The 19,610-nt window shown below is 42.6% G+C and overlaps 1 protein-coding gene across 2 annotated transcripts; it reads right to left on the bottom strand.

Annotated features, from left to right (window-relative positions):
- Window positions 1-1,396: 1,396 nt before the first annotated feature.
- Window positions 1,397-19,424, bottom strand: nt5c3a (5'-nucleotidase, cytosolic IIIA). 2 transcript variants are annotated; one of them, XM_079569863.1, is made up of 8 exons: window positions 19,127-19,424; window positions 6,317-6,415; window positions 6,138-6,207; window positions 5,796-5,928; window positions 5,630-5,719; window positions 3,989-4,151; window positions 3,385-3,585; window positions 1,397-1,845 (listed from the first exon to the last, which is right to left on the bottom strand). In XM_079569863.1, the coding sequence occupies exons 1-8, from the start codon at window positions 19,262-19,264 to the stop codon at window positions 1,744-1,746; spliced, it is 996 nt and encodes a 331-aa protein (XP_079425989.1). In that variant the 5' UTR covers window positions 19,265-19,424; the 3' UTR covers window positions 1,397-1,743. The 2 variants fall into 2 exon arrangements, with proteins under 2 accessions (XP_079425989.1, XP_079425990.1); XM_079569864.1 differs by lacking the exon at window positions 19,127-19,424 and adding an exon at window positions 9,681-9,726.
- Window positions 19,425-19,610: the final 186 nt, after the last annotated feature.

Below are 19,610 nucleotides of genomic sequence, written 5' to 3'. Positions count from 1 at the left end.
TTTTCATATACTATATTTAATTTTTAACTTTATTTTCTTTGGAGAACTTACTACTTCCTACTACACGGCGTTTCTATGAAGGCTCAAAAGTAAAAGGAACAAAAAGTATCAAGTTGGGAGCAAATTTCGTGAATTTCGTGAATTTGGGCGCCATTTTTGTGGCTGAAAAAATAAAATGTTTAAAAATATTTTCTACTGTAAATACTTTCATGCATGCATTATTATTCATTATTTAACTGAGCAACATTTATTTTTATTGGGGTAATATTTGACAAGTAGGTACTTTTCCTTTCACAGTGCATGGATACTTAAAGGGGGGTATTATGTATATATAGTGTATATATGATGTATTATGTAGTATTTTTAGAGCTTTTTACCATGCAACCAGGGCATAGGCGACCCAGGCAGCCATCTGCTGGAGGGGGCACCGAATTGTGGTTTCATTTTTTAACCTCATGGTCCCGCCATCTACAATATTGCTGATTTTCGAACATTCAAGCTTTCAAACGACCCCTCCCTGGTCCTTCTACGCCTCCGGGGGGGGGGGGGGGTTGTAAATGTACTTCAGAAGTCAAGGTTCCTCCTCCAATGTAACTGGTGTGAGCACGTTTCATAATTGCACATGGTCAGATTTCTCTTCCATGTCCAAAAGGTTTGGGAAAAAGGCGAGAAAAAAAAACAACTATGCTATTTGCGTCAAAAATTTTCTGATAACATCTTTGGGGGGGGGGGGGGGGGGGGGGTTTGAATTAAATCTCGCCTCGGGCCCCAAATTGGCTAGGGCCGGCCCTGCTTACAATGCTGTTTTTTCATGGAAAACATTCCTTGAGCTGTGTTTTGAGCACACATGGGTTTCCAGATGGCATTAAAAAGCATTAATAGTCATTAAATGAATTGTGCCAAAATCAAGGCCTTAAATGTCATTAAAAAAAGCGCTAAATTTATTGGATAATTCAGTTGCAGTTTGGTCTGAAAAGTCTCAAAAGTTTGTCCAGTTCTCTCTCTTTGATAAAATGTTTGCAAATCCTAAGAAATTAAATGTGCGTGTGCCGTGTGTGTAAATGTTTTTCTTTTTATCTCTCTATTGAAACAGCTGCAAAGCAAAGGGGAGAGGAGGAGAGGTGGGAGGGGCTTAGAGTTAATTTGCTTGAATAACCAGGAGATTAAACTACTGTACATTTTGCTGCAGCTGTTGTAGACCGATATTGCATTTTCTAACCAACAAAGTGTAAGACAGTGATAAAGATAAGTCTGAGATAATCACCAAACACCTGCACAACACCTCCTCTTAATAAATCCTGGACAAGCCTTTTCTTTTGCAACCCTTCCAAAACCAATCTGTACCAAACGTAACAGACATGACCAGGTGAAAAGACGAAGCTGGAGCGAGCAAAAAACACTACAGGTTTAGATAAAGGAGACAGATTATGCAACGTTGTCTTTGAGATAAAAAGTCCTTTCCTCGTCTCAAACAAACCTTTTATTCATGCACGTTTGAGAAAGTCTGTGTCCAAAACGCTCTGTTCCACCTGCTGATGTCACGAGGTGGCGCCCCCTCTGAGTAGTGATATTGTTCTGTTTTTAAAGTCCACACTTGACCGCTTCACTGCTCGCGTTGTTTGCTTCTCTGTGTTTTGACAGGCTGGAGCAGAGCCTCTCGTCGTCGCCTGTGGTTTTGCGTCTGGGAGGAGGTGAGCAGTCCGTGTGCTGGCCCCGGCGGCGGCGGCTTTAAAGGGGGAGCAGTTAAAGCACCTTCTGCAGAATGGCGTTGGGCACCTCCAGCGTCTCGTCCCGGACCAAAACGATGTCGTAGCTATCGAGGTATTTATCCAAACGCTCCTCCACCTGAAAGATTAGACACAGAACATGTTGAATTTATGCTTTTCAAAGGATTTAATCTGTTATATAACCACTCACATTACTGTCTTAAAGGGAATGTGCCAATGTTTTTTCTCCCAGTTTTCAACCAAAAAAAGGGGGGAGGTAAGTTTAAGGGGAGACACAGCAGACAAAACTCACATTTTTAAATTTAATGTTCAGGTTTGTTTTCTGAACATAACTTTCACCTGGGAACAAATGTCCAAATCTTGTTTAATTATTGCACAAATTCAAATTGTCTCTATTTATAATTATCTCACATGGTTAAAGCTGGGGTACCTAACTTTTTGTTGTTGTAAAGTTTATTTGTTTTTACCACCACAGAGTACATTGTAAACACAGCAACAACAAAAAAGACCTTGTTGCATGGTCTTCACCCATTTTTTATAGAGCGATAATAACAATTTGATTGATTGTTTTATTTGAGTTATTATATTTACATTATTTACATTACATTGTCACAGAACAAAAAAACTCAAAGGGAGTAGGCCGAAGCAAGAAAGCTTATAGGTGCCTACCCCATATTCAAATAATAATGCATTGGTTTTATATAGCGCTTTTCTGGACACTCAAAGACGCTTTACATTGCACTATTCATTCACTCCATACTTGGTGGTGGTGGTAAGCTACTACTGTAGCCACAGCTGCCCTGGAGTAGACCGACGGAAGCGAGGCAACCAGTCGGCGCCATCGGCCCCTCCGACCACCACCAACCACTCACTCACTACATTCTCAAGGCTTCCTGGTGTTCCCAAATGGTCTCCCATCCAAGTCCTGCCTTCCCTACTTAGCTTCCAAGGTCTGACGGGATTGGGCAGAGCAAAGGCGGTGTGGCCTTAGAAGATGGAAGTAGAAGCTAAATTAGTGAAATGTATTATTGGGGTGGTCCCCCTTCTTTACCTTTACCTTCTTTACCTAAACAATTCGGCCATGCAGGAGGGATTGCAAGAGCAAGAAAGGAGTTTGGGGCAAATTAAAAAATGTCACAGTTTGTGCAGGTAAAGTCAGGTGCCCCAGCTTTAAAGCCACCCTCAGCTTCTCCATTTTTCTGGACCGGAATGGTTGCATTCCCACTTTGCCTCGATATAGATGCACCACCTTAGAAACGGCGCGCCAACTTCTTTCCGCAGAAGCAAAGACAAGCTCCACCTCCCCCGCCTCACAGCGCACCCCTCCCCATGTAAACACATACATGCTGCTGGATTGAAGCAAGAGATTTCAAAACTTAACATCTGATCGACCTGTTCTGATGCAGAATGAAATGAAACGAAAGGTCTGTTTGTTGTCAAATAATACAATATCTACAGAGAGCACACCCGTCTGACCTGGGAGAGTCCGTGAGTGAAATGGGTTCATGTGTAATGTGATGATTTTGCTGATTTTACTGTTAGACACGTGATTTGTAGTGTCCATGTGGGGTGTCTCTCAGGTTTGGAAAAATCTGCCGGCAATTTTGAAATCTTCCCGTGTGAACCAGGCTTTATTGTGCATGTTTCACGTTCGTACCTTGTCGTTGAGGAATCCGATCTTCAGGATGTTCTCCACGTTGGGCACTCCGTCCGCCATGCTCAGGTCTCCCAGAGAGTCTCCCATTAGGACGATGTTACAGTTTTCTTTCAGCTGTTTGAAATACTCCGTGTTCCTCAGGGCGCCGTCGTGTTTGTTGTACACGTGGATGAGCTCCCCTTTGAACCCTCGAATAACGCCCTGAACGGGAAAGAAAGTAAAATATATCAAATCCCACTGGAGAGCATCGATTCTTGGTTGAGGGTAGTTATAGTAATCTTCACTGAACCCATTGGGAAATTTGTCTTCCTGGTCTGGAGAACCTACAGCTAGAGGATAAGCCTTATGTGTTTGTAGTTATGGCAAACCTGACCACACCCCTCAGGAGGAGCTGGAGTTCAAACAGACCTCTAGCTAGTGCCTTTCAGTTCTTCTAAAGATAGAACCGAAACACCCTCAACTCAACTAACCCATTCTATTCGACCATATTTGAAAATCTCACCTATGATGGAAAATTCATGCACGACAAAGAGCCAACACAAACATGTCTAACACGTAATTCTATTTTATTTCTAATATTAAGTCTACAATGTGCTGGACTCACGTTGTCGTCGAAGTCCATGAAGTTGGACACCACTTTGACGTTGGGAAGGTAGACTCCAGACAGACGCAGGATCTCCTCCAGGACGTCCCCTAATCCGGCCGAGAAGATGAACACGGGAACGTTGTGCTGCTGCAGCCGCTCGAAGAACTGCTCGTAGCCGTCTCTGCAACAAAAATGAACGTCATACGGTTATTTCTCCAAGAAATGGGGGTGCTGTGGGGGCTGCAGCTCCCCCTGTCAGATGACTAATTGCACAACCATCCATCCATCCATCCATCCATCCATCCATCCATCCATCCATTTTCTTCCACTTGTCCGTTTCCGGGTCGTGGGGGCAGTTGTTGGAGCTGCTCAGATCACATTGCGCCAGCCCCTTATGGCTCCTCTTGCAGGTGGTGGGTCCACAGAAGGACGGCCATGGTTCAAACCGGGCCTGTTGCTCTGTCATAAGGAGCTTCTGAACTGCTTTTTGTCTGACCCATCACCTAGGACCTGTTTGCCATGGGAGACCCTACCAGGGACATGAAGCCCTCGACAACAGAGCTCCCAGGATCCTTCAGGTGCTCAAACCCCTCCACCATGTTATGGTAGCAGTTCCAGGAGGGGTAATTGCACAACCATTTACTAAATCTATGCAAAATCTGTGCAAAATTAATATTCAGTGCAGACCTTGAGCCACAGCGTCTCCAACTGCCCCAAGATGCCTGAGATTTTTTTTAGACAAATATATATATACCTATGTTTTTAAATACTGCATATATACATATATTTATGTATGAATATGTAAGTTTTGGAATGGACCCAGGAAGACTAGCTGACTGCTTATTGCTCTCAGCTAATGGGATCCATATGAATGAACATGTATTTAAAGCAGTACTAAGTAACTCTTGCCCCTAGAGGCCATAAGCGCAACTGCAGGTGTTGTAGCAAGTTGCGATTTCTTTACCTTATTAATTGTCCGTGAGAGTAAATCTCTACTATAGAACATCCAATTACACAATGGAATTTTTCACTCAAACTTGGCTTAAATACTGTTTAAGTGGCGCTAGCCCACAGTTAGCTTTGCCCGTTAGCCTGTTAGCTTCTTCTTTGTGATTCTATTAGTGTGTATTGGTGGCTCCGGTCCGGTGGCAGTCAAGTTGCAATTGTGGTTTTCTGGCCAGAGACACCAGGGGGAGCTGAAAGACCTCCAATCATCCCATTAACACTTGCATTAGCCCCAGAGGGACTACGGAAATAATGTATTAAGGTAAACAAGTTACTTAGTATTGCTTTAAATTACTGCATTATCTTGTGACCTGGACCTAAACACGACGGTCTGCAGAGAGACGAGGATGACATTAAACATGATCGGATATCTAGAGGGAGAAAGAGGGATAACTTCACAAGCATACGCTGTTAAAGTACCTAATATCAACCCATTCTGTCGGCATGAGCGCGGAGAAAGTGAGGCTGCACAATGAACCTTTATCGCATCAAATTTGAAGTTTGAGCTGCTGCAGAAACAGAACCGCCTCCTTGTGCCGCCGCCATTTGAGTGATAGACATATTCGGCAATCAGAATGATCGAGCCTAGCTTCCTTAGGCTGTTGACCAATCAAAAGTCAAATAAAAATGCCGGGGTGTGTCCCGTGTTCGTACCTGAGCGCTGCGTCGGACTCTCTCACGGCCTCGGGGAGTTTGTCCTTCTGTAGCCGCTGTTCCACCAGCAGTGAGTGGGACTTAAAATACCTGCAACACAACGGCATCGTGAATGAACATAGCTCTTTGTTACAGCAGGTTACAGGAGGGGGAAACAGCCTCGTACCATTCCACCATGAAGGGGTACTTCTCCTCCATGGTGAGCTGTGGGTCGATCTCGATGGGGTAGTACTGGTTCTTCAGCTGCACCAGTTTCTGCCGACACTCGTCCGTCACCATCTGAGAGTAGTCAATGATATCTGCGCACAGGGAGAACAGCATTTATCCACCAAACATTCCAGATTATGAAAGATCCGGATGTCTTCAGCTGCTGTCAACCCAACCACATTTAGTTGATATCAAGGCCTAGTTATGCAAAATCTGGAAGTGCAGTAAACATCCTTTCACATCAGGCCCTGGAAGGGAGGTCTCTGGCAGAAGACAGGGAGAATTGTTTTGGGTTACTCACTGTGGCAGGTGGGGCAGCGTTTTCCGTTGACCTGGAACTTGGATAACGTCATGTCGAAGTCTGTGATGATCTGGAAACCACAAGGATTAGAATAAGTTACGACAAGGTCATATCATAAAAGTAAGTCAAATACTGGAGCCTAATGAGACCTGCTGTAGTGAAAGATAAGTTCTAGATACCTGTAGTTTAGTGGCTCCTCCTTTGATGAGGCCACAGATGATCTGCTCCACTCGCTCCGGGTCCTTCATGTGGACCGTGGACTTCTCAAACTGCGGCATCTGCACAGAAAATAGGAAATAAATGGAAAAATGTAATTCATGGAAGCAGCACGAGTCTCCAGAAATGATGATCTTGACGGTGAAGCAACCAGTCATTTGTTTGACTGTTTTTATGATCTTATGCATAAAAACATTTGTATACTTCAGCATTGATATTTGAACGTCTCTGTAAACATAATAAATGAGACCCAGAGCTGAACAGGCTTGAACTCCCTCAAAGTAAATGCGCTCCCTCCATGATGAACGCATTATGAGCGGAGAACTGCTCCGAAAGAGTCTGGTGATGGATTACAGGCTTTCAAAATGTGGAGGATAATTTGGTGTTTCATCTATGATGCGCTTTAATCCAGTAAAAGATTGGAGTGCTGACAAGAGTGCGCAGGATTACTTTTGATGAGGGAACAATGTGGTTAAAAGCGCCTATTTGGCTAATGTCTCCTTGTATGTAAGAAGCCTTTATAGGTCACTGAGCAAGGTAATCTTCATTGTTTCTGTTAAAAAATCCTCAAAATGGGAAAACTTCCTGAGACTGAAAACCCATTGCTCTTTATTACCGTCTTTATTATGGATTGCAGTATTGAATGTTCACCTTGAGGTCCACACATGGGACTACAAAACACAAATATTGCATTTGTGCAAATCGACATCACACCTTTAGCACTTAAAGTACACCAGCAGGACCTGTTGTACTGGATAAAAAGTGGAACCAGCCATACTTGCTCCTTTTCAAACAGTTGCATGAGGGATATAGAGAAGGTCTGACGTCCACAGGGCTGATCGAGAAAACACATTCTGTACATGTGTTGAAACAGGATCTAAGCTGTTACTTAACCAGGATCATTTAGAGTCACAGCTAAATATGCAACAGTGGAACGGTTCTCAACCTACAACGTGAAATACAATGACACACAATTTACTCCTGGTAAGATATAAATTATTAAATGAAAGACAAAATGCAGGGAAAATGCAAATAAATGTAATGACAATAAATATTGAGCCCAAAAATGTATTGTTTATCTTTATTGAATGACAAGTTGATATAGTAATTATTATTAACCAGCATTTCGACCGATGGCTGCTCTGCTTTGTGATAATGACACTAGGGGCTGCCATTGCTGTAGTACCTCCATATAGCCGCTCAGCCCCATTGGAATGCATTGCGCTATAGATGCGTTAAAAACAACTTTAAAGCCTGGTTTCTAATTTTCCTACTCTTTCTGCAGCTAGATATTCCTCCTGTGATAACGCTGGGTTAGATACAATTAAACAAACCAGGGGGTCGGACTATTAGCATTGGAGCAGCGCGAGCTACACGTCACGCAAGGGCGGAGTCTACAGTGGAGATCCCGCCCTTATGCCCTTTTTAGGAACATACTTCGTCAGAGCTGGGGAGGAGGAGTCTGTAAATCCGTCATGATTCCCCCCTCGAGCGTAGTCATTGTGGCAAACGGAGAGGAGTGAGGAGTCGTCGTGTATTATTTTTTACAGTCTATGGTTTTGACCTTCCTGCTGTCAGATGGAAACGCTAACCACTCAGCCATTGTGCCTCCACTTTGCATTCAACTTAATGCAATCTCACAAACTCCACTGCATTTTCTTATTCTGGTTCAACAGTTCTTGGAAAAGAGTGCTCCAAGTTCCCTTTGGGCTGTTGAAGTGTTTGGTTCAGGGCAGGTCTCGTCAGGCCTGACAGGTATATGGGGCATACTGTATGTTGAGAAGTGGGGGGGCAGGGGAGGGGCAAAGTTACATAACCATAGCTGGGTTTTAACACCTCATAAAGAAGCAACGGGACCCTGCCCCATCCAGACGCCAAAACACAAACTGCAACCACTTGAGCTCTAGGGCTGTTTGTGTTTATATTTATATAGACACAGACGGCAACATGTCAAGGGGGCGTGGCCTAGCCGAGGGGGAAGAAAACCTCTCATGGGAGTCACAATTTGCCCTTTTTTTAAAAACCGTTTTCAAGCTGATTATTGATCACACAGTAATAAAGTTAAGCAAAATACGGGTCCATGTAGATGTTTCTTCACAGCAGAAGCAAAAAAAAAAACAGCACTTGTTACTAACGTTAGCATATGTAGCACAAAGCTAATGTAGCTTCCTGGTTAGCATTGTCACTTTTTAAAGTATTTGTTAAGTGTGAAATCACACAAAATAATAAGCTACTTCCAGGTCCAAACCTTTGAGAGATCCATAGATAAAACAGCAACAAAAAAACAAAAACATGCAACTTTGTCTGAATCTCCAGCTGATAAAGATAATTTACTCCTAATTAGAGTAATATAGCATTCCTCCAGGCAAAATGAAGTTATTTGTATACTTAAAATAAACCGCCATTGTGCATGGAAAAAATAACTATTACTAAAGGCTAAAGAAAATCTAGCATCGAGCAGGTTAAAGGGACTATACATAGTTTAAAAATGTCAAAATTAAGTATTTTCCTCCCCCTACATGTTCCAACAATGTCCTAATGTGTAGAATGAGCTCAGACCTGTTCACCACAACTGCCTCTAAAATCCTGCACTGTCACTCAAAGAGGTGTTACTTCGGGTCCGAATTGCCATCATGCACGAGCTTAATATAGAAGCTGCAGCTACACGTATGACCTGAAGTGGCAGTAGTGAGTATAAAATGGTTAACTTGCATCTAGCCCCTTTAAAATCAGCTAAATCCCATTATAGTGAATAGTGAAGCTAGGTTGGACCCAAAAGTGGAGCGATGTCTTCCTACTCACAAAAAAAACGATTACAGAGAAATATGTTTTTTTTAAAAGGTAAGTGATGGTTTGTCGGCAGATCAGTTCTTAACACTTTAGCCATTTGTTCTTCCGCTGTTGATTGAGCTGTGGGCAATAGCGTCCCCAGAGGTTCGCTCATGCATAGCACTGTTGCCATGACTCCCAAACGCTCTGGGGAAACACAGTGACAGACAGGCTAATTTACACAGAAGATGGAGCGTTTATGAGCCTTAAGAGAAGATCCAGACCAGCCCTGTGTCTCCTTACGTAGACATTATTTCAAGTAAGAAAACACACTGTAATATCACTCACATATGCAGAATACGTCCACTTTACGCCAGAAACTTAATATTAAATATCGTTTGAGGAGTCTATCATTTACAAAATAAATACATAAATCAACATTTGTGAATTTTCTGATTATTTCGATCAAAAACAGTGAAGCTGCATTTGAGAGAACAATTGCGAACCCATCCCATTTGCATAAACAAAGTGCCTCTCCTTGGTTGTTTGGGAGCCTACCTTTGGCGAGTTGTTGTCGTGGCTTGCAGCAAAGTGAAGAAAAGACTGAGCGTTCGAGAGAGGCTTTTATAGTCGAGGGGGAGGGGCGCGAGGCGGGGGGCGTAGCTCAAAATACACTCAGACTACATAAACCGCGTCAGCTGAGAGGCGTCAACACAAGCTGGGATAGAACAGGGAACTGAGCTCGCCCTGCACTGTGACTGTACACAGCAGCACCCACAGGACTGAGAGGACCCGGGTTAGTCCACATTTAGAACTCATGAAAACATCTCATAACAAAGCAATGGGACTTTGACTATATATAGATACTGTATATTATTGATATATGCCTTAACATTTGAGAGACTAAATACTGTTTTTGCATCGTGGTTCGATCATTTACAGCAGGGGCCCCCAAGATGATTTTGAGAAATATTATTATGCAAATAAGACATCAAATAGCTGTTAAAGAACTCTAAAAATGAATAATGAGAAATAGTGTCAGTGTTTCAAAAAATTCCTGGCAGAATAGTAAAACAGTGATTCTCAATTTGTGGGTCGGGACCCAAAAGTGGGTCACGGAACAAATCTCAGTGGGTCACAATGAAAATCGGTCTGAAAAAAGTCTGTTAAACACAAGTTTCACCGACTAAACCTCAGTCAATATGGACATGCTGCTGCAGCTCATTTTGAAGCTCAGAACCTGGAGAATTCAATCGCTGAATTTGTTTTAACCTCTGCAATTGTATTTTTGATCACCATGCAAAATGCTGCGGTTAGCATCAGTGTGCTAAAGCTAACGGCAGGATGCCAATGCTAACATCAACTAAGCAAGACTGGGACAGAAACTATGACTGTATCACGTAAAGAAATAAACTCAAACCACTGCTGCAGTGGCCAAGTGTATGTATTTTATTTGATGAAATAACTGATAACTAACATAATATCATCAGATCACTTTATGTAAGTTGATCCTTGTTTAATGTTTTTACATTATTTTATCGATTGATGTAATTAATAAATGGTGACATCTCTTTTGCAAGAAAAAAATTTAGACTGTATTGATGTCACACAATATATTAAAATCCCAAAGTATCGGCGCCGGCTCTACAAAAACCCATGTCAGTCGAGCTCTAATAAAAACGGCTTGTCATCCTATGGGTAATGGTCGGTCTCGAAGCCAGATGAAAAAATGGCATTTGCAGAAAAGTTGTTTACTTTAGGCTAAAATAGTGGTTCGGCCTTGAGCGTTTTGGAAATTATGCAAATCGTCGATCAGCGATACAAACTTGCCTACCCCTGATTTACAACATTTAGAGACTGGCTGTGATGACCTAAAACAGGATGTGCTTGATCCAATCAGAAAGCTCCAATTTAAACAGGAGTCATTACAGACAATTGCCGTGCAAATTTAAAAAAAAATGTGTAACAGTGTGTAAATCAGTCATTAAATAAAGAACACATGACGCTCCTCGTTTTTGTACAATGTTCTCTGTTGTCCACTACTGCGAGCCCTGTGACCAGCAGAACTTGAAATCAATTACAACTTGCTCAGTCAGACGGTATGCGATCCACCGCTGACCGTGCACATTTCATCACAGAGCAGGTCGCTGTGCCCCTCTCTCGCTAAAAACAAGCTAGCTACAGGCTCGCTAAAGGTCAAGGTTCGAGTCAGCAGGAAAGATACTTATGTCAATTAGTGAATCCCAAATCGCAAAGGCTGCACGTTGAGACTAAACAAACATGTTCTGAAATACAGGATTTATTTAATGCTCTTGGTCTGAAAAATAGATGAAGTATAGATGCAATCGCTGTTCTCAACACAAACGAAACATACATATAATTTACATAAATAGCATCACATCTTTGTACTGAAAGTGACGCAACTCCATTTGCATCATTTTTGGCTATGCTCCACGACGTGAATTTTGCAGAAGCGTCAACAAAGGCCAGATTGTTTTTGAAAGACAAAGATGATGTAACTTTAGAAAGAGGCGATGTCCCCGAAATAGGGCTGCTCGATTATAGAATAATAATGACGATCACGATTATTCAAACGATTATTGGTTGCCTTTAAAACATGTATATTTGTACATAGTTAAAATTATAAAAAAGATATAAAATTACATTGAATATGCTACCGCAATCCTCCATTCGAGACATCCCTGGCTCACTTGCCCCCTGCTGGCCAGCCCTCACACTTGCCCAAGCAAACAGAGCTGCGCGGCCTGGTGACATCATCACACAGTGCTGTTTGTTTATGTTGGACCAAAGTATTTGCCAGTAGCACGTGAAATGCAAAGGGACTAAAAACAATCATCACAGCGGCATGAAATAATACGAAGTAAGTCAAGAAGGCTTTGAGCTGCGTTTGTGAGAACTGCTCCTGAAGAGGGAAACTTATTTCGGCCGCTTGTATCCGCGATCTTGTCCATTTGGTCATTACCCAGATCTCATGACCATAGGTGAGTGTGGGAAGCTTTGCTCTGACTCAGCTCCCTGTTCAGTCCGATACAGCGACCGCATCACTGCTGCCGCCGCACATCTCACCCTCCATCCGTCCTTCACTCGTGAACAAGAACCTGAGATACTTGAACTCCTCCGCTTGAGGCAAAGACTCCCCACCGACCTGAGGAGGGGAAGCACCTTTTTCCGGGGGAGAAGCATGGCAGAGGGGCCATGAGGTACACGGTCGAACGCTTTCTCCAGATCCACAAAACACATGTGGACTGGTTCGGCGAACTCCCTCGAGCCCTAGTACCAGATGTGAAAAGTTTGAGAACCACTGCCCTATTTTCTTCAGGTAAAGCATTTCAGTTCACAGATATGTCTGAGCTTGTTTAAAGGATTAGGAGGATTGTTAGGTCGAGCAGGTTCTGTACAAAATAACACATAAAAATCCTTTAAAGCAGTTGGCCTCTTTCTGCAAAGACTGGAGGCTATTTTGATTTAATTTAAAGCTTAACCTGTTTTCCAAGCGGCAGGAGCATTATGTAGATTCACCAGAATAGATTTAAGTTTTAAAGACAACATCCAAGCTCTACAGGAGCAAGTGAGACTAAAAAATTGCTATAAGATCTGCAAAATTCAGATTTCAAACATACCGAGGAGACTGAAGTCTGTTGAGACAAGACTCACACATGCATTCCAGGAAATGTGAAAAAAGCTCGAAAGAGTTACTGACGCAAGAAAGACTATTACTATTGAAACTATTTATTTTTCAGATTCGATTCGATTCTCGTCAAATGGGCCCGATTAGATTCACAATTGGACGCCTTTAGCTTCAATTACAGCACAATAAGCTTTCAATAAGCTTCTGCAATGTCAAAAGATCCAGTGTTACATCACTTCATCACCAAGATCTTGTATTGCTGATGGGAGAGAATGACCACTATGCAAAGCCTTTTCCCAGCACATCCCAAAGATTCTCAATAGGGGTTAAAGGGATATTTCAGGATTTTTGACATAGGGCCTCATTTCCTAGTTATCCAGAGTGTTGCTGATTTCTGGAGATATTTTTTTTTGTAATTCATGCAGTTCTTATATTTGGAGAGTTTCATGGTGCTAGGCTAGTGCAAGGCTAGCGCATTTCTATGGTATCAGCTAGCCTGCATTAAAAACAGTCTGACCCGCTCCACAGAGCACCTGAGGCAAATCACTTATAACACCAGACTAACCATATAAATGTCTGTATCGATAGAACAATTTTTGGAATATAACTGACCTTGCATCACATGAATGATCGCATTTTGACGGACTATTTTCTGGCAGATCACTCTGCCGCCGCGTAGCTTGTACAACCACGAAGCTGATGCTGCTCAAATCTAAGTTATTTTAAATGGTTAAAATGGTTAAAATTACTTTATTGACGCAGACATTTATATGGTTAGTCCGGCGTTATAAGTTTGCCTCAGGTGCTCTGTGGAGCGGGTCAGACTGTTTTTAATGCAGGCTAGCTGATACCATAGAAATGCGCTAGCCTTGCACTAGCCTAGCGCCACGAAACTCTTCAAACACAAGAACTGCTTGAATTACAAAAAACTCAAAAATCTCCAGAAATCAGCAACAGCAACATCCCTTTAAGATCTGGTCTCTGTGGTGTGAAACTGAACCCTCATGCTCCTGATCGATGGCATTGTTAACTTGGAATATGCCCGTGCCATCAGGGAAGAAACCCATTGATGGAACAATAACCAGGTCATTCAGGATGTTCAGGTCGTCGACTGACCTCATTCTTTGTGCACGTAAACCAGACCAACTGCAGCAACCCCAGATCAGAACAGTCACATCCAGGGGGCCCCTTTATCTCAGGTCAGGCAGTGTGTTATAAAAGCTTGTACATTTTACAGTGGGGTCAATTGTGTTTGAAATTCACCCAAAGTAAAATGTCCAGATGAACCTGAAGCTTGTTTGTTTATACAGTAACGTAGACGTAGATCTAATTTTAAAGTGGGGGTTTGCATCGGGTGCTGCTGTCTACGAGTGCGAGGACATTCCTGAGTTTGAATCTAGGCCAAAGCTCTCCAGTTTCACATAAACCGCAGAAGAGCAACAGCGAAGAACATCGGAGCTGCCAAGACTATTACAACACTTACACAGCACTAATGCTATTACCGCTAAGGCAAGTTTACTGATACATAATAAATACAAAAATGTCATTCTGTTCTGCACAAAGTGGATGGAGATATGGGGTTATGGGAATGATGATGCAACACATGCAAATCAGCACAAAGATATCTGTGGGACTTGCAAAACATCCGACACTCGATGGGTTGACGTGAAGTGATGTCAGTCCAAGTTTAGTTCATTTCTAGCCATATTGGTTCATGTTTCGAATGCATATAATCTGAAACTGAACCCGAATTGAAACCACAAAGCTGCTTTTCTCACTTTTACAGTCAAACAGAGGCAACTGGAATTACTACAACCACGGGGTACAACATCTTAAAGCATATAAATAGCTAAGTGCTTACATAAAATGCTCACAAATGATTAGCAACTGTGATTAGCTTCATCCCTATGGGTCTAACATAATGCAGAGTAAAGAGTCTCCTGGCGACTGAAAGATGCTGTGTAAATGTTTCCCTGTGTGCAGTTTGGTTTAATTATGTAATATCAAACTTTTAGAGATAGATATTGATTAGTTTCTGCCCACTTTAAGTCGATGGAAAGCGGTCTGTTATCCAGAGTCAGGACTAAACACGGTGAGGCGGTGTTTCAGCTTCATGCAGCTAAAAACAGTCTTCATGAGGATGTGAGACAGGCCTCGACTCTGACAATGTTTAAATCCAGGCTGAAAACTGTAAAGTATTTTATCTGCACGCTTGCTCTTGTTTTTCGGATTGCTTTGATCTGTTTTCTTGTCATTTTATGCAACTGTGAAGCACTTTGAATTGCCTTGTGTTTAGAATTGTGCTCCACAAATAAACTTGCCTTACCAATAATAAACTAATGGAGGTTTGGAAAGCTAAAATACTGGAGTTAGTGTTTGCATTAAAACATTTGGTTACACTATATTTTACACTTCCTTGACACTGAACAATATTTAGTACAATGCGTTGGAGACATTCCCACTGCGTTGCGCTCTCTGTGCGTTTGCTTATGCAAGTACCTGCCCTATATAAGGGGGGAGGAGAGGGGAGGAGAGGGGAGGAGGGGGCACTCGGGTGCTGCAGTGTGGAGGACTACAACTTTTGACCGTGTCTGTGGAGTCCTGAAATCTGTGTATTTTTGGATGGCAATGAGGTTTGCCAATAAACCTTTGTGGTACAAGACACGCATCCGAGACGCCTAAACACTTTAGCCAGAGCGGACGTTTGCACAGAGCAATTTAGCCTCTATGTAATCTGATTTGTAACAATCTGTAATATGTAATGTTACATTAGGTACTTTGGAAGTACCTAATGTAATAAGATAAGACCCTTAGGGCATAAGGTTAGGGTTAGAGTTATATATATGTCTTATGATCTTACGTACCCCTAAACAAATACATATTAGTCCATCATGTATGTAGCCATAAGTACAAGTTATTGCACATTGTTACAGCAGGTTACATCGTACTAAATTTGGCAGGTTCAATGCATCATAGTAATCTAAAGCGTTACGAAACATTTGGACACTACAGTGAGTTACATGTATTTACATTTAGTGACTCAGCAGTTTACGGAGTTGTTCCCCGGCTCTTCACGCCACTTTTCATATTGTTTTTCTTTTAGCTAGTGTCAGTGTATTGAAAATGTTTGCTAGTACCCACAAACTTGGCGGATCTCCAGTGAATTTTCCCAAACCCTGTCGTTATCACAATGTTCAAGGTCATTTTTCTCCCATGTTGAGCTGCCCTGGTTGCCTTATGTGGGACAGGCGGCTAAAAGCAGATTTTGGGGACACACTTTTGGAGCCTTTCGTTGCACCAATGGACGACTTTAACGGCTGTCGACATCGCGGGGTCAGAGGTCAGCTGCTCCTTGCCTCTAAGTACAGTGCAAGGATGTCTGCATAGATCGATAAAGCCTATTTACACAACACTAAGGAGGACAGGGCTGCACGATATGAGAACTACGATCAATTATCCTATTTTTTTCAACACATTCACCAGCTGCTAAATCGGGACCAATTCAAGGTCACAATGGCACAAAATTAGAAAACAAAAAAACTCATACAGTGACCTGATAACACACTTTGACGCCCCTCCCACAGCACATGTTCTGTCTGATAACAGAAGAAGCATTTTCTGCTCTAGAAATTCAAAAACCTAAAAATGTACCAGAATTCATCGCTACAAAAAAAACAAAAAAAACAAAACGTAATTACATAAAAAGATATGCCGTGTTGAAACAGATGACTCTTCCGACCCCTAGTGGACAAACGCAGGTAGCACACGGGAGAAAAGACAGTTGCACCAGTTGAAACTATGTCAGGGTCCTCCTTAGAGCGACGTGCCCGAGGTGGAGCCGAATGCCTCACACATGAATCACACCCAACCACTGTGCAGACAAACTCTGGCCCAATTTACAACAACAGGAAAACCACTCTGCCACTGACACAGAGAGAGACGCTTCGACTGGCCTTGCCTTTTATTCCTTTGATATGATAAGCCTTTATTGATCTCACAATGGAGAGAGGGTGTGCAAAATAGACAGGAAATGTGCAATCAATTAAATAGTAAATGGTATCTTATGTACAATGAAGTATAAATGTGTATGTAGTTATCTGACAGCAGTGGGGATGAAGGACCTGTAGTAGCTCCTTCTTTCACTGAGCTCCTCTACAGTCCCGTGCAGTGGGTGGGAGGTGTTGTCCATGATGGAGGTGAGCTTGGCTAACACCCTCCTGTCCCTCACCTCCTCCACAGAGTCCAGGGGACCCCAGGACGGAGCTGGCCCTCCTGACCAGCTTGTTCAGTGTGTGCTTGACCCGCTCTGTCCTGCCCGGGGTCCCGCACACGGCAGCGTAGTGGAGGGCAGAGGCCTGCTCACTCCGAAGGACCTCAGTCTCCTCAGAAGGTGAAGGCGACTTTGGCTCTTCAAGGACTATCATGTGTGACCAGCAGAGTCCAGGCTGAGCTAAACCAGTAACGGCTTCAGTCGCTGAGTGACTTCAGGACTAAACGGTTTCAGCTGCTGTGTTAAATTAATGAATGAGCACATGGAAACACGTGAGAGCAGTTTGAGGGTGATGCAGCAAAAAACTAACTTTTTACAAATTAATGAAGCATTTTGAATTCTGTACTTTGCAGAAATGAAACCTGGTTGTGAGAAGATCAAAGAAAGCTCCTTTGTTTGAGCTGCTTTGCAAAAGTAGGTTTGGAGAAAGAATCACAGAATAATTTCTCCACATCGTCACAGGGATCTGACTGTTTGTACAGCATTATAATTCATTTATTTTAATAAAAAAAAACAGAATCAATATTTTTTCTGACATTGCAGACATTCTTGGATGAAAGGCTGGAAGTGTAGTGCAGAACCATACACTTAAGCATGTCTGTAATATCAGGCTTTTCTGCAATCCTGGGGCCAATTCTTCACATTCTTTCAGTCCCTCTTCAAAATTCTTACCCTTTACATTCTCAGAAAACAAGGCGATGCTAAAGTAAAGGACAAAACAAGACCAGCTCTAATGCAAACTGAACTGTCAAAGCCTCGAGAAAACTCCTGAGCATTAGTGCAATAATGAAGTCAGGAGTGTAAACTATCCTGTGTCAAAGGTTCACTCGGAGCTCGAACATCCCTGAACAGAGCAGGGCTCACGTGGAATAAGTGGATTAAACCTTACGCTGGTTATTTGCAAAAACGACGACACAAACTGGTGACCTCTACTGCTGCTGTCTGATGAAGCATCCACGACGTCAACAAAACAGGAGCACAACGCACTTCCTGTCTGAGCTTTCACATTAAAAGCACACAAATGAAAGACGGTGTTGCAGGTGGGACCAGTTGAGAGGTTTATATGGAGGGGCAGAGTTGAGAAAAGACCCGCAGACCAAAGAAAGGTTTTTAACAATCAGATCTACAACACAGGAGGTTATTGATATTAAAACACACAATTCACAGCATATTAGGGGAATAAGTGAGGCCTGAATGTCTGTGCATCAGGTTATAACCAAAAAAAGGGACTGGTTTAGTCACTCTATGTACAAAAGGATCAAGAAAATAGTGACAAAAACAAGACATGAGGATGAAAAAGCGACAAAACGGTTACAAAAAAAGTGCGGATAAGGCGAGAAGAAATCTTTGATGAGTTGTGTTTGTCTTAGCTTTCAAATGAGGCATTACACTGGCCTATTGGCTGTAAGTTCCAGTCGAGACTCGAGAAGCTTTTAGATTTGGGTAAAACTGAACTCGGTTAAGAGGATGGGCTTGGACCTTCAGGGTCATTTATGCCATCTTTATTATTTCAAGATAATTTTATTTATGCTTCAGTACTTATGCATTATTATTAAAGCATAAATTAAATAATTGGTAATAATCTCTGTTTTTTCCCCCCTGATTTAGACACGCTTTACCCAAATCTAAAAGCTTCTTGAACAAAGCGTCAAAACAAAACAAAAAGAGTTTAGAGTTTACAAGTGTGACAAAACGTGATAAAAAAAAAAAAAATGTATAAGAAAGCAAAATGGAGCCACAAAGAAGCAAAAAAAAGATAAGATAAGACGGGAATTCAAGTATTCAGTACATTTTAGATCTACTTAAAACCTTTTTTAGACTCGGGCCTGATCTCGGCCTGAGGTGACAAAGTGAGTGCAAAGTTACAGAACCACTGCACAGGCCTCAGGGGCGCACGTTTTATGGGTTCAAGGTTAATTCCCTACATCCTTTGGCAAAAACACCAAGCTATAATACTACCAGTTTAACTATGATTCATCGATTGAATCCAGTGATGTAAGGAATAAAGAGTCGTGCTTTTATTGTGTCTCCTTCCTGTCCGCGCGCGCGTGTGTCTCCTCAGCTGTCCGTGTTTGTTTCACTCACCATCTCAATGATCCGCGTTTTCTTTCCCGCTCGCTTCTTTTTGGCCACGATGTACTGCGCCAGGGCCACTCCTCCGAACAGCGCGCACACACTGGCACTGGCCGCGGCCCCGACCTTCACCACGGCCGCTCGGTCCATGCCTCTCGCTCTCTCTGTAACCCGGGCACAGGAGCTCCAGAGCCCGCTGTCTAGTCTGCGCCGAACTCAGCGCGACACAGCGGGGCTCCTTCCGGTGCACTGACAGCCCGAGATCCGCTCAGGGGCAGGAGGGGCCACTCCGGGACCGTCACGCTTATTATCTACAGGCTACGTTTTTGGCGCACTGAAGTAAATGCCCTGGAAATATTAGTTACGTCATTGGTAAAATAGTAATGGCAAACCTAATTATTATAGTAATTAAATAATACCTATATACAAATATAGAACTACTACTAATGGCTTACACTTCTTAATGCGTTTCACGAGCCTGTGTTGATTTCAAGCA

This window comes from Gobius niger (genome assembly GCF_951799975.1).
Source record: "Gobius niger genome assembly, chromosome: 13".
Lineage (NCBI taxonomy): Eukaryota > Metazoa > Chordata > Actinopteri > Gobiiformes > Gobiidae > Gobius > Gobius niger.
The sequence above is the reverse complement of the archived record's forward strand: the minus strand, read 5'-3'. Positions and strand labels throughout refer to the sequence as shown.

Bases quoted from the DNA above. Each gene is read 5' to 3' on its own strand.
- nt5c3a (XM_079569863.1), bottom strand. From the start codon at position 19,264: ATGGACCGAGCGGCCGTGGTGAAGGTCGGGGCCGCGGCCAGTGCCAGT. The intron at 6,208-6,316 runs GTATCTAGAACT...TGTGGTTTCCAG, and splicing joins GAGGAGCCACTAAACTACAG to ATCATCACAGACTTCGACAT. The intron at 5,720-5,795 runs GTACGAGGCTGT...GTTGTGTTGCAG, and splicing joins TACCCCTTCATGGTGGAATG to GTATTTTAAGTCCCACTCAC.